General features: G+C 43.0%; 1 protein-coding gene across 1 annotated transcript in view; it reads left to right on the top strand.

The window, feature by feature from the left end:
• Window positions 1-15,277, top strand: part of LOC115088599 (dynein gamma chain, flagellar outer arm-like) — a 535,861-nt gene that overhangs the window by 102,960 nt on the left and 417,624 nt on the right. Inside the window, exons 15-18 of the mRNA XM_029596857.1 lie at window positions 1,388-1,508; window positions 6,157-6,249; window positions 12,185-12,396; window positions 12,878-12,962. Of these exons, the coding sequence (XP_029452717.1) occupies window positions 1,388-1,508; window positions 6,157-6,249; window positions 12,185-12,396; window positions 12,878-12,962 (511 nt within the window). The remainder of the gene's footprint in view (window positions 1-1,387; window positions 1,509-6,156; window positions 6,250-12,184; window positions 12,397-12,877; window positions 12,963-15,277) is intronic.

Raw genomic sequence — 15,277 nt, 5'->3', positions numbered from 1 at the left:
TTTCGCTTTGATAACAAAATTAAACAAAATAGAAAATTACACAAAATGTCCTATTTCATTCCTCCCGAATGCCCATTCCTAATGGACAATGATAGATGCTTGGTGACCCCAACATTAGTCCTCCCTACCACATATACACACACAAAATAACGATGATGAGGGCTTGGAGCCCTAACATAACACATCCCACCCCCTCACATTACCTTTTCCCCTTCTTCCCCCCCCCCCCCCAAGAGTTCTTTCTCTGTCTCTCTTCACTCTTTCCCAATAGGCAGGCTGAATCCCCACAAGTCTCTTCATTGCACGAAGATTGGACACAGGGAGGAGATGTGGAAGCGGCATCAGATGCATATTTATTTTGTGTGTGTGTGTGTGTGTGTGTGTGTGTGTGTGTGTGGTGGTGGGGGGGGGGGGGCTTCAGGGTAATTCAGTCAAGTGGAGGAAAAGATGCCGGTACTCAGTACTAACATGCACCCCCTGAAAAAACCTTGCATTTATACTACTTTTGGGTAAAAACACAGGAAGCAAAGATCGAGAGTGACAGAAATATTCAGTATAAGATCTAGAGTGACAGAAATATTCAGTATCTTATAGACATGGCCTTAAATGCATTGGAGTCTTCCCTGATATCTTCCAGCCAGGACTCCATCACATTAGAAAACTTCCTGCTTCCAATGGCAGCAGCACACTCTATGGTGTCTGTACTATCCAATCTCATTGTGGCAAACGTAGTCATTTGTAAAATTCAATATCATCTAGGGCTGTACATAAAGGAGATCAACCACGCATCCCTCAACACAGCTTGGATGATGGTCATTCAACTCATCCTTGCCATTAGTAATAATCTTATATTCAACTCAAAGTTGTTTGTCTTTTTCTGTAGGGGAATCTGGTTACTTAAATGACTTTACTTGTCAGGAAAGGGATAATGAGAATCATTCATATTGTAATAAGGCTGATAATTTATTTCGTGGCTCGCAACTAGGCAAGGCCCAAATGCTTCATTATATGCTCATTCTCTCCCACTTTGCCACAATTAAACTTCCTGTGCAGTGTCAGTTTCAGCTTTGATTAGTATGCTTTTATTCACCAGCTTCCTTTGTGGCAATTGGGTTGAATTGAATTCTAGCTAAATGTGATTAGTTTGGTTTAATACAGTAAATTTAATTTTGAAATTCTATCATACTGAAACTTTGGTGACACATGTAAAATTGTCATGCCAATAAAGTTATTTGAATCTGAAAGTTAGACTTCCATGTAGAAGAGATGGAGAAGTCAAGAACTGGGTCTAGGTTGCTCTGCTCTTGTAAACTTTTGTGGGCATGACATATTAGGGAAAACTTATTTACAGTATCATACATTGAATGAAACTTGCTTCTCTCTGAAGGTTCTCTGTGGTTAGTCATCGCCAAGGTATTCAGCCAGTGATCAATGAGTGCTATGTGGAGGTGTTTGACTGGTTCTCTGAAGAACTCAAGGTGATTCAAGAAATTTATGAAACCTTTAAGGTAAATATCAGAATTTTTCTAGCCTATAGCACCCATGAAATAACATTTAATTCAGTAAATTCCCACAGTACTTTTTCAATCTTCCTTTCACCTTTTGTCTTCTCAAAATAACAATTCCTATTCTAAAAAAATGAAAGAAGATTGTGTACAGTATTCCTGTAGAATTATTTGTAAATCTATATTATTGGCAAAGATTATTGAAAAGAGTGTGTTATTCCAGTTAGACAGTTATATTGAAACAGAAAGTATATTGGATGAATGCCAATCTGGGTTTAAGAAACAGCATAATATGGAGTTAATGCTTGCAATGTTAGATGAATTACATAAACACTTGGAGCGGGGAAAATGGCATTTTAGTACAACTTGATTTATCTGCTGCCTTTGATACGGTAGACTACAATTCATTGTTGCAGCAGCTTAGAAAAATGAGTATGGGTGGAATTGTTTTAAAATCTTTTTTTTTAATGAGTCATTTTTAAAGATTTCAGTTAGGAGCAATACAATCCTCTTCGCACAACCTCTGATCAGGAGTGCGTCAGGGGTCTGCCCTCTCATCCATGGTTTTTAACATTTATATGTCTCCAATTGGCCCTTTTTAAAAAGGATTAGTTTTAACATATTTCATCTATGCCGATGATGATCAAGTATTTTATTCCTGTACTAGGGGTAATTTCCCTGGGTCCCATTTCACTCAGTGTAAGAATAGCATTGTTGCATCTGTGGACCACTGGGTGGAGTCAGGATTGACCTTACCTGCAGGGAGGTCAAGGCAATGGTCAGAGGCAGACAGCGGTCAGGCATATCCGAGGTCCAGGCAATGATCAGAGGTAGGCAGCGGTCAGTTGTATCTGAGGTCAGACTGAGATCAAAACCAGGTATCCATCTGAGGGAGGAGGAGAGGGACGGATGGGCAGTGCAGGCAGACAAGGATAATAACAAGCCGGCAACATGAACGGAGATGAAGACAGAAGACAAATGAGAGACACCTGGACAAGGGCTGAAGACAAGCTGGACGAGGAACTAAAGGCAAGCTGGATAAGGGCAGGAATGCTGGAAGCAATATGCATTACTCAGGAGTAGGTGAATCAGTTGCTGATGCAATGAGAGAAGGAGCGAGTGAACCCTTTGTAGGACTTAGCTTATGAGGTCATCAGTGAGTGCCATGGATCTTTTCCCACCATGGGTCTTTTAAATAAGGAGAGGTTAGGAGTGCGCATCTAAAGAGGAGTGCGGCAGGATGGAGCAGGTGGCATCTTACTGTGTCCCGTCACGCAGAGAGGCAGCAGAATCCTGCTGTGTTAGGAGCCTGGGTTGAAGGCCTGACCGGGGAGGTGAGTTTGGCAGTTCATGGGGGCAGCCTGTGAACCACAAAATGTAACAATAATCCCCCTCTTAAGCCCCCTCCCCGAGGCTCTGGGCTTTCTGGGGTACTGCTGGTAAAAGTCCTTCAGGAGATTGGGGTCTGAAATGTTTGAGGATGGCTCCCAAGAGTTTTCTTTTGGGCCATAATTTTTACATGAGATTAGATATTCAGTCTTTTTTTTGTCTCTGGTAGGAGTCAATATCTCTTGGACTTTGTATATATCAGCTGCAAGGGCAGCGACTTCCTGCAGTTCAGATGGGATTCTGGAGGGCCATGAAATCCCCACTGGTTTAGCAAGGACATTTGAAACATGTAATGGACTTTTAGCATGGGAGCTAGCCTTAGCTGGTACATGACGGGGTCCACTTGTCGAAGTACTGGGAATGGTCCAATAAAATGTGGGGCCAGGCAAATGAAAGGAAGTCATAGACGTAAGTGCTGAACTTTCTCCTTTATCTTGAATTGGGGAGCAGGCCTTCTGTGAATGTCATCCATTCTCTTGGTCTGGGCGGCGGCTTTCTCAATCAGCTGATTAGTCCGGTCCCATAGTTCATACAGTTCCTAGGTGGACAGCTTAGCCACCAGCGATAGAACTGTCACAGGCAATAGCAGAGGAGGTAGAGGCTGTTTCCCATAAACTAGTTGGAAGGGCGAGGAGGAAGTTGCTGCTTTGACATGGTTATTATGAGAGAATTCGCCCCAAGGTAGAAGAGTGGCCCAGTTGTCCTGATGTTCATTGACATATGAGTGAAGGAATGTCTTGAGGATATGCTTGGTTAGCTCTGCTTGCCTATTGCCTTGTGGGTAGGAGGCCATTGTATAATTGAGCGTGCTGCCAAACATTTTGCAGTGAGAATGCCAGTATACTGAGGGTATAAGTTTTGGTAGTCCATGTAGGTGAAAAATGTGGAGGATGAAGAAATGTGCCAGTTCTGGAGCCAAAAGAAGTTCTGGTAATGGAACGAAGTGGTCATCTTGGAGAAACAATCAATCACCACTCATATTATAGTGGCGCCATTAGGGATGGGGAGGTTCACGATAAAATCCATGGACAAGTGGGTCTAGGGTTCTCTGGGGCTCACAATGGATGTAACAGCCTACAGGGTCAGCCATAAGGCACTTTTTGCTGGGCACAAGTGGGGCCACCAGTAGTGTCGTTGAAACAATTCAAGTGTTCGTGCCTGTCCAGGGCGACCTGCGACACAGGAATCATGGGCCCATTTCAACACTTTCTCATGCAATCTAGAAGGTACGACAATCTTCCCTGGAAAGATGGATAACTTTGTGGCCAGACATATCTGGGAAGTTCTGTAACATCTTCATTCTGGAAGGAGCGAGAGAGAGAGTCTGCCCATTGGTTCTTAATCACTAGGTGATACCATGGTTCAAAATCTAAGCGAACGAAGAACAAAGACCAATGAGCCTATCATGCATTAAGTTGCTGAGCTTTATGTAGATGTTAAAGGTTCTTGTGGTCTATGTATATTGTAACATGGTGCTGAGCTCCTTCGAATAGGGGATGCAATTCCTCAAGAGCTAATTTGACAGCCAGGAGCTCTTGGTCTTCAATGCTGTAGTTGCATTCATCTGGGGAGAACGTCTTAGAAAAGAAGGAACATGGACAGTGTACTCCTTCAGAAGTGTATTGACTGAAGACAGGCCTGACCCTCAGGGTAGAGGCATCTACCTCTAGGATGAAGGGTCATGTAGAATCCGGGTGACATAAGTAGTGCTTGTCAGCAAAGGCTACTTTAACTGTTGGAATGCATTGATAGCCTCTGGTGTTGGCACCCTTGTGGGTAAGGGCAGTAAGCGGGGCTGCTGTGGGGAGTAATTTGGAATAAATTGACAGTAATAGCACTCCCCAAGAACCTATGCAAGGCCCAAAGGCCCACCGGGCAAGGCCAATGCATGATAGCTTTTATCTGACCAGGATCCATCCAGAATCCGTCTTGTGAGATTATGTATCCAAGGAAGGGAAGCTTCTCTTGCTTAAAGAGACATTTTTCCAGTTTGGCATAGAAATTATTCTCTCAAAGGCTTTGCAGGATGATGCAAACATCTCTTCGATGGGAACTCAGGGTTTGAGAAAAGATCAATATGTCATCTAAGTATACGACCACTCAGATGTAGAACAGATTGCGAAAGATCTTGTTGATCTTTTTCTGGAAAACCACCAGGGCATTGCAAAGCCCAAAGGGCATGACCAAATACTCGTAATGTCCATCGCAAGTGTTAGATGCTGTTTTCCATTCATCCCTGGGCTTGATATGAATGAGGTAGTATGCACCTCTGAGATCCAATTTTGTGAATATCTTGGTGCCCTCTAGGCGATTGAAGAGCTCCATTATTAGAGGTTATGGGTAACAATCCTTCTTAGTGATGGCGTTCAGGCCGCGGTAGTCAATACATGGCCTGAGTGACCTGTCTTTTTTCACAATGAAGAAGAACCCAGCCCCTGCTGTAGAAGAGGAAGGACGGATAAATCCCCATTCTAAATTCTTCTGGATGTAAGCAGACATGGCCTAGGTTTCCAGGAGAGACAGGGGATAAACCCATCTGCATGGCAGCATAGCCCCAGGGATGAATTCAATACCGCAGTTGTTTGTGTAATGAGGAGATAAAACCAGCATTGTAATCTACGTACTGAGGAAAAAGTCCTGGGAGTAAGGAACCATCGTCAATGGATGAGGAGGTTCTATCTACACCAAGCAAGACTCTGTACACTCATGGCCCCATCGGGCAAGCTGTAAGGCAGACCAGTCGAAGTGTGGTTGATGCTGCTGGAGCCATGGGAGGCCCAGGATTGCTGGATGGATGGCTCTGGAGATCACGAGAAGGCTGATTTTTTATCACGTGCAGGAGGCAGGTGTGTAACACCACTTACTGTGGTCATGGTAACCTGGTCTGGTAGTGGGATTCTGTAGACTGAAGAGATCATCAATGAAGAAGTCATCTGAACCATGGGAATCTGGAGTTGGTCAACTAGTTCATTTAAGATGAAGTTTCCTCCTGAGCCAGAATCCACAAATTAAGCCCAAAGAAAATATTTATAACCAAGAAAAATGTTGCTGTAATTATTTGAAGTTTGAACAAGGGCAAACTTGATGAACTGGTGGTAGTTGATAGTTTTCTTCAGTCAAAGTAGGAATATCCCTACATATATTTGTTTTGATTATTTCAGCCCTGCTGTTTTCAAAGCATATGCTACTCCCTTTGTTCAGACTGTTTATATAGAAAGAATATCTTTAAATTGTTAAGGGGATTTCTTTCTTTCTTCCACAGGATGATCCTGTAATTCCACGGAATATGCCCCCTGTCACTGGTGCTATATTTTGGTCAAGGCAATTGCTGTCAAGAATTGAAGATGTAATGAAGGCAAGTCAAGGCATATATATTTTTTCATAAACTTATAGCTTTAATAATTTTTGTTACTGAGAAGCCATACAAGGTTTCTTTTCAGATCCTACTAGGAATCATTTTCCTCCTGAACTGTATTGTTGTGAAACTGAATTTAAGTGAGTCATGGGCATTTCATCTCACACCTGCAGCCAACATGAATATAGGTGGAGCAGTCAAGTAAAGCTCATTCCCAAACGATGGTTCTAGTTTACTCCTTGTTCGCTGATGACAGGAATCTATGAGAGGTGTAGAGCAAAGATTATTTTTGAGTACAAAAAAAAAAAAGAAAGACAGAAAACAGAGTACAGAAGAAAGAAATGGAAAAGGGAAATCAAAGAAAATGTGAGTGAAGGTCAAAGATAGGAAAAATAAAAGTGTGGCTAAAAAAATACAAGAATTTAGAGGTAGATTTTCAAAAGGTATGCACACGCGTCCATGTGCGCATGCTACCCGGTGCGCATACATGTACATGCGATTTTATAACGTGAGCGCTGGTGCGCGCATGTTATAAAATTTTGGGTCAGCACACTCAAGGGGGGGATAGAAATATGCAAGTAAGTGTGGCGATGCATCATCCTTCCCCAATTCCCTCCCAGTCCGCTCCAATTCTACTCGAAGCTGCAGAAGGAGGAGGAAGTGGAGTGCTTGTCCCACAGGCCTGGGGAAATGAGGATTGAGGTGAGATTGAGAATGCATGTATGTGTGGAAGAGGGCGCGAAATGAATGAGTGTGCATGTGTATGTATGAGTGTGTGTGGAAAAGGGAGAGGAGTGAGTGCGCAGATGTATGCGGAAGAAGGAGAGAAGTGAATGCATGTTATGTGTGTGGAAGGAGAGAAGTGAGTGAGTGCATGTGTGAGTGAGAGTGCATGTGTAATATGTGGAAGAGAGAGAAGTGAGTGTGTATGAAAAAGGGAGAGGAGTGAGTGTATATGTGTGTGAGAGAGTGCATGTATGTATATGATAGCGGGAGAGAAATGTGCGTGTATTTGAGAAAGTGCATGTGTGCGGACGAGAGAGGGAAGTAAGTGTGCGAGAATGAGCATGTATGTATGTGAGTGAACATGTGAGTGTGCTAGTGTGAGAAAGAGAGAGCTTGTGCAAATGATGCTACCGCACTCCCCCCCACCCCCCACAACAATCTCAGGGTGACAGGAAATCAAAGGTTCCCAGGTATGGTAATGGCAACACTACTAAAGAATAAAATAGTGGAATACCTTAAATGGGTTATGGGATCCTAGAACGCATGGGTTTCACAAGGTGGAAATCTTGCCAACCCAACGAATAATTTCTTTCAAGTGACCAGAGATCAGGGGGTGCAGCCTCAGATGTAACCTCAGCCCTCTTGTGCAGGGAAATACCTACCATTCCTGTAAGTCACCTTGAGCATGGATTTGGAAAGGGAATTCATTTGGTGAGAAAGAAATGTAAGTAAACTAAATCTAAAACCCAAAGCTGCTGGGAATGCTTAGTATACCTGGATACGTAAGGGGCCAGATGCAGTAAAGGTTTATTCCCATTTTGGTCTATAGGAAAAATGCTTAGTACATCTGGCACAATACATCTTAGCACATTTAGGATTGATATTGTGGAAGGGTTAGAAGGAAAAGTTTGCATGTTTTCAGATGACACTAAGATCAGTGCTGCCTATCAGATGCGGCGCCGGAGCCACCAGGAGCAGGTGAGTGAAACCTTTGCTCCTGGAAGGGATGGTTTTTACTATGGGGTGTGTGTGCGTGGGGGGAGGGGAGGGGTCCAAGATGGCTAACAAATTGTTTGAAACTGAGAGGGATTCAAAGACCGGGGTGGTTGCGATTGACATGTAAGGAGAGTGGACCCTTGTTTGGTAGTGTGGTTGGTGCAGCCTAGTGGGCTCACCCACTAAGTGTATACCAACAGCTGGTGAACATGCCCTGAGATGGAACAGGAGCTTCACCTTTACGAGTCCCTTTCACTGAAGGTTGAGCCCTTGGGTTCCGGAGGCCAGCAGGACTTAAGCGATGGTACCACAGGGCAAGAATAGAGAGAGAGTCCGGGGCCAAGCTAAGGCAGGTGGCAGTCAGAGAGTAACCGGGTACAAGCCAAGGGTCAGGGCAGGCAGCGAGCAAACGAGGTACCCGTCCAGGCAGTGGGCAGTGGCAGGCAGCAGGTGACGAGTCGTCCAGGTCCAGGCAGTAGTCAGATCCGAGAAGCCAGTCCAAGGCAAGGGTAGGCAGCAAGGCAAGGAGGACTTGATGAAGCAGAGCAGGCTGGATGGAGGAGGATGAGGCAAGGCAGGGCAGGCTGGATGAGACGAGGCAGAAACCAGGAAACACGAACAGCGGCAGCACACTCTGCAGAACAAGGCAAGAGACCCATTGCTGAGGCACTGGACTGAAGTGCGAACGGGGTTTAAATACCCAGGTGCGTTAACATCACCAGGGAGCGCCAGGTGTGCACGTGCAGCTAGTGGGGCCGCTGTCAGGAGGAACAGAATGCTGGCATCCATGTAGCTGAAGAGAACACCACAAAGTCTTTTAAAAGTGCTGTCATTTATAATCATCAGTCATTCAAAATGTGAGTTCATGTAATTTTTTGAGAATTTTTTTACAGCATTTAAAACTTAAACCATCCCTTCAAGCATTATTTTATGTAATTAAAGACTGCATTTATCTCAGTGCTTGGTATTCCGGGAAAAAAATGCTTCAGCTCCCTTAAGCACAAGTGTGTCAATTGTCCGAGAAGTCTCACAGGAACCTTCTTCTTCTTCTTAACCTGACATTGCATTACGTTTCGGAAGGAAACTTCCTTCATCAGGGGCCTACCAGATTACACTAGTTCCTCATGCAGAAATCCCAGTTTCTAAAAGATGCATCGAAAGTATCAGAACAGCGGAAACTCACATCAGTCCCCCTGTATCTTTTAAAGCACAACGGCACAAAAGTTATAAAATACACACAGCAATCTATGGAGAATGAACATGACAATTTCTTAACTTTTACTACCACAAAGTTTTGCATAAATGACGAAGCTGCTGCCGCTGTCTTCCGTGCTTGTATTCAGCAGAAATGTTGTATGGCCGATCCACGGCTGACCGCTCCATTTAAAAGAAAAAAGGCACCTCTGTTCTCCTTCTCCTAGCTCTTGTCCGTAAGGGAGGGGGAAAGAGAGATCGTAGGAGGCGAGAAAGGAAGAAACGTGAGTGGGGCAGGGGAACAGAGAAACGGGGTTTGAGGGGGAAGAGAGAATGAGGTGGTGCAAGAGAGGAAAGGGATAGGGGCATGGGAAGAGAGGGAGGGGTGGGGGGGGGAGAGAGAGAGATTGTGTGTGTGTGTGTGGTGGGGGGGGGGGGGGTGTCAGGGAGACAGAGAGGGAGATGATGGGGAGGGAACAGTGCTTGACTGGCTTGGCTCCGCCAATTAAAAAGGCAATCAGATATTCAAACATCGAGGAAACTTTCAATAAAGCACCAGAAAGTTGCATTTTCCATAGAATGACAAGGGGGTCACATAGGAAGCTGAAGAGAGAGGAACTGTAAAGGAATGTGAGAGAATTCTTTTTCACTGAAAGGGTGATGCACACCTGGAAGAGATTTCCAGTGGAGGCTATAGGAGCCAAAATAGTGGCAGAATTCAAGCATGCATGAAATAGATACCAGGGGACCTTAGTGGCAGAGAGAGGGAGGGAGAATACCACAGATCAGCTAGGGCCTGTGACACTACAGGCACAACCAGGCAGACTGAGTGGGCAAAACGATCCTCTTCTGCTGATGTCTGTCTCAATATTATGCAAGTGAACACTGGCGGATGATTAGTCAGATGTCAAACCAAGTGAAGGGAGTGATTTGAGTAATTGGGTTCTATTGTGTTTTCTTAAGGGTATTTCGGTAATAAATGACAATTTTGTAAAGCACACACACATATGTGAATTTTATATCCACACTTACTACATTTTACTTAGTCATAACCATCTATATTATTTCTCAATATTAAACAGTATTTTCTTAATTTAAAACAGTGAAGGATTTGTCGATATATACATTTATAAAATGTTATGATTTCTTAAGTTTAACAATTGTGTATTTTGAGTTTTATATATATTGAAAAAAACGAGTGGGGTACTGGGAGTCCTCTATACCAATCTGAATACATTCTTAATTGCTTGCTAATCTCAGAGTAAGAGAAACTCTAATGTTTATAATTATGCAGATGCTGCAGAACAATACTTTTTCAAGTAACCAAACTTACCTTTTATGTAAGAGTTTTCACATGAGGCTCAGGGACCTATTAATCATAGCCACAGGAATCACAGTCATGGCTGGCCCCAGCTTCCAGTGGCTAGTAGAGATGTGAATCGTGTGATCGATCGTCTTAACGATCGATTTCGGCTGGGGGGGGGGAGGGAATCGGATCGTCGCAGTTTTGTTTTTTTAAATATCATGTAAATCGTAAATTGGGGGAGGGCGGGAAAACCGGCACACTAAAACATCCCTAAAACCCACCCCGACCCTTTAAAATAAATCCCCCACCCTCCCGAACCCCCCAAAAATGTCTTAAATTACCTGGGGTCCAGTGGGAAGGCGGGAAAACCGGCACACTAAAACATCCCTAAAACCCACCCCGACCCTTTAAAATAAATCCCCCACCCTCCCGAACCCCCCCAAAATGTCTTAAATTACCTGGGGTCCAGTGGGGGGGTCCCGTTGTGATCTTCCACTCTCGGGCCACGGGTGCGTCATATGACAGGGCAAAGGTAGCGCTGGCTACCTGTCATATGACAGGGCAAAGGTAGCGCCGGCGCCATTTTGATTCCTGTCCCCCGACGTCACGAGCGTAGGAGATCGCTCCCGGACCCCCGCTGGACCCCCAGGGACTTTTGGCCAGCTTGGGGGGGCCTCCTGACCCCCACAAGACTTGCCAAAAGTCCAGCGGGGGTCCGGGAACGACCTCCTGCACTCGAATCGTGTTGCCGTAATGAAAAATGGCGCCGGCCGTACGGCAATATGGCGCCTGCCGTACGGCAATACGGCAATACGGCCATATGGCCGTATTGCCGTACGGCCGGCGCCATTTCTATCAACGCACCCGTGGCCCGAGAGTGGAAGATCACAACGGACCCCCCCCCCACTGGACCCCAGGTAATTTAAGACATTTTGGGGGGGTTCGGGAGGGTGGGGGATTTATTTTAAAGGGTCGGGGTGGGTTTTAGGGATGTTTTAGTGTGCCGGGTTTTCCCCCCTCCCCCTTCCCCTCCCCCTTCCCCTCCCCCTTCCCCCGATTTACGATTTTTGACGATAAATCGGGGGAATTCCTATTAAATATCGCCTCTAACGATTTTTGACGATTTAAAATATATCGGACGATATTTTATATCGTCAAAAAATGATTCACATCCCTAGTGGCTAGTGCCTGTGGCTAGTTCCCATTTCATTCCTGACGGTATTGGAGAGAAACAGGAAGAATAGTACAGGAAACCAGAGATGGCCATGACTTTGATAACTGTCTGGGAACTGCAGCAATGTTTTGTTTTTTTTTGTGTGTTTCAGCTTTTGTGATTTCTGCTTATATAGTAACCAGCTGCACAATGATCTATTCTGAGAAGTCAATAAAGTGTATCTTTATTAAAAGGGGCACTTAAAATTCTTTAGGTACTTATGAGTGGGCTGAGTTGCATACTTGTGTGGTTCATTTTAGACTTTGTTTAATAGCCAATATAAATGAAATGTCTCCAAATGTCTCCAGCTGAGGTACTGTGTTCGCCTGTTTATAAAAGGAGAATTGAAATAAATAAAAATGCTACATTGAAAAGGGAGACAATTCAACTATCATAATAATTCTTGTTTATATGATGCTCTCCGTGTCCACGGTACTGTCCCAGAAAGGTGAGATGCCTGCAGAGTTCTTGCATTCACGTCTCCATGTCCTTTCCTCAAGCTTTTCAGAGACGTGAGACTCGTGGTACCACCCCATGCGTATACTCAGACAGTGAAGCTGTACAATCGAATTGCGAAAGCACTGGTATCGTATGAAGCTATGTGGTATCAGAAGTGGAAGACAAATGTGGACAAGGGACTCGCTGGTTTCAATGTCACTTTGCTTGTTCGCAACCCTTTCACACAACAGCTGATGGTAAACACAGATATGAGGTAATACAAATAGTATTGTTTTGACTTTAATACCAAATTGTAGTCTGATTTAATTATTAATACAGTCAGGATTAACTAATTAATACAAGTCCGTGTTGTGCAACCATATATCAATCACTGGAAGGTTTGTTGGAAAACTTCCTAATGACTAGTGGATGATATTAGGATATCAGGTAATGACCATGCCTGAATCTATGACATAACTACCTACAGATGGTTTTGTGATTCAGAACTATCCGCAGATGGTTTTGTTGCCAATATAAAGGCCTTCACATATGTTTTTTCCATTTGAAAGAGATGTGAAGGTCATGTAAAAAAATGCTACATCTACACAATCTGAAATGAGGATTCAGTGAGCATGAAATAGATGAAATCTTGATTCTTATTGGTTAGAAGTATTCCAGACAGATTTTTGTATAACTGATGAAATATGTCTTTGGTCGTTTGATTTACTTTAACATTGTATTGTTAATATATACAGAATTCTACAAGTAATTGAAGAAACAAAATGGATGATGAGATTTGGCATTCAGATCCCAGAGGCGGCCATGTTAGCTTTTAAACAGGTATGAAAGAAAGCACCTATCCAGGATTCATCTTGGAGGTTTTTACTTCCAAATAAAAACCTCCAAAACTGAAGAAATGGAAAAAAGAATATAATTATAGAGATTGACATCAAAGACTTTGTGTGGATAACTTTTGTGGCGGTATTCAAAAAGGAAAATAGAATGTTAAGAATTATTTGGAAAAGAATACAGAACAAAACTGTGAAAATCATAATTCCTTTTAATAGATCCATGGGTCAACTGAAACTTGAGTATTGTATGCAGTTCAGGTTCCTGCATCTCAAAAAAGACATAGCGGACATGGAAAAGGTACCGAGAAGTGCGACAAAAATGATAAAAGGAATGGAAAATCTTCCTTATGTAGAAAGGCTAAACAGATTAGGGCTCTTTAGCTTGGAAAAGAGACAAATGAGAGGGGATATGAATGAAATTTATAAAATTATGAGTGGGGTGGAATGGGTAAATGAGGAGCAGTTATTTACCCTTTCAAACAACAGTAGGACTAGGGGACACTCCATGAAACTAGCAACCTGCAGATTTAAAATGAAACATAGGAAATTTTTTTTTTCACTCACTGCACAGTCAAGCTATGTAATCTGTTAACCCTTTTCAGGACGAGAAAACACAATACAATAGGCTCAATGATGAATATATTCGGGGTGGACCGGAAAGGGGTTAAGAACATAAGAAATTGCCATACTGGGTCAGACTGTGAGTCCATCAAGCTCAGTATTCTGTTTCCAACAGTGGCTAATCGAGATCACAATTACCTGGCAAGTATCCAGACATTAAATAGATCCCATGCTACTAATGCCAGTAATAACAGTGGTTATTCCCTAAGTCAATTTGATTAATAGCAGTTTATGGACTTCTTCAGGAACTTATCCAAACCCTTTTTAAACCAAGCTATGCTAACTGCCCTAACCACATCTTCCAGCAATGAATTCTAGAGCTTAATTGTATGTTGAGTGAAAAATAATTTTCTCTGATTTCTTTTAAATGTGCTACTTGCTAACTTCATGGAGTGCCTTCTAATTCTTCTATTATCTGAATGGGTAAATGTGAATAGGTTATTTACTCTTTCTTGTTCTCTCATGATTTTATAGACCTCTAAGAGGTTTATAGACCTCTAAGAGGTTAGGGCTGTTCAGCCAAGCTGAACAGCCCTAACCTCTTTAGATTTTCCTCATAGGGGAGCTGTTCCATCCCCTTTTTCATTTTGGTGGTCCTTTTCTATAACTTGTCCAATGCAACTATATCTTTTTTGAGATGTGGCGACCATAATTGCACACAGTATTCAAGGTGTGGTCTTACAATGGATCAATACAGAGGTATTATGACATTCTCCTTTTTTTTTCTCCATTACCTTCCTAATAATTCCTAATATTTTGTTTGCTTTTTCTGACTGCCACAGCACATGAGCTGACAATTTCAATGATCTTTTTCCTGGGTGGTAGCTCCTAATATGGATCCTAACATCATGTAACTACAGCATGGGTTATATTTCCCTATATGCAACACCTTGCACTTATCCACGTTAAATTTCATCTGCCATTATGATACCCAGTCTTCCAGCCTCACAAGCTCCTCCTGCAATTTATCACAATCCGCTTGTGATTTAACTATTCTGAATAATTTTGTGTCATCTTTAAATTTGATCACCTCACTCGTTGTATTCCTTTCTAGATCATTTATAAATATATTGAAAAGCACTGGTCCAAGTTGCCAGATGACATGGTAAAGGCAACTAATATAGCGGAGTTCAAAAGAGGATTGGATACGTTCTTGAAGGAAGAGTTCATAAACAGTTATTAGCCAGATAGACTTTGGAAAGAGAGTGCTTATCCCTGGGAGTGAGATACAAGAAATGGATCAACTATTGGGGAGCTGCCAAGTACTTGTGTCCTGGACCAGGCACTGGACTTAATGGACTTTAGTCTGACCCAGCATGGCACTTCTTGAGTTGTTATGATTTGAAAATTTCCTCTGCCAACCACATACATTTTCACCTGAATTTTAAAAGGCCCCCTACGTGTAAAATCCAGGGGTTATGCACCCTATCCTGGGAAGCGCGTACCGGCAGCCGGCCAGCGCACAGAACATATTTCATCTATTTAGATGAAGTAAGTTCCAAAATGTATTTACCGACATTTGATCTGACATATCACATTGGTTTACAGACAACGTAAATGGTGCTGGAAACATAAATGTTTTCCTATTGTTTCATACATTAAAACTTAGAATTAAACTTTAGCTGAACCAAAATTAACTTTAGCTGAACAAAACATGTTAACAAGAAATTAAAAGGTGTTAGT

The sequence above is a fragment of the Rhinatrema bivittatum genome, chromosome 3, assembly GCF_901001135.1.
Source record: "Rhinatrema bivittatum chromosome 3, aRhiBiv1.1, whole genome shotgun sequence".
NCBI lineage: Eukaryota > Metazoa > Chordata > Amphibia > Gymnophiona > Rhinatrematidae > Rhinatrema > Rhinatrema bivittatum.
The sequence above is the reverse complement of the archived record's forward strand: the minus strand, read 5'-3'. Positions and strand labels throughout refer to the sequence as shown.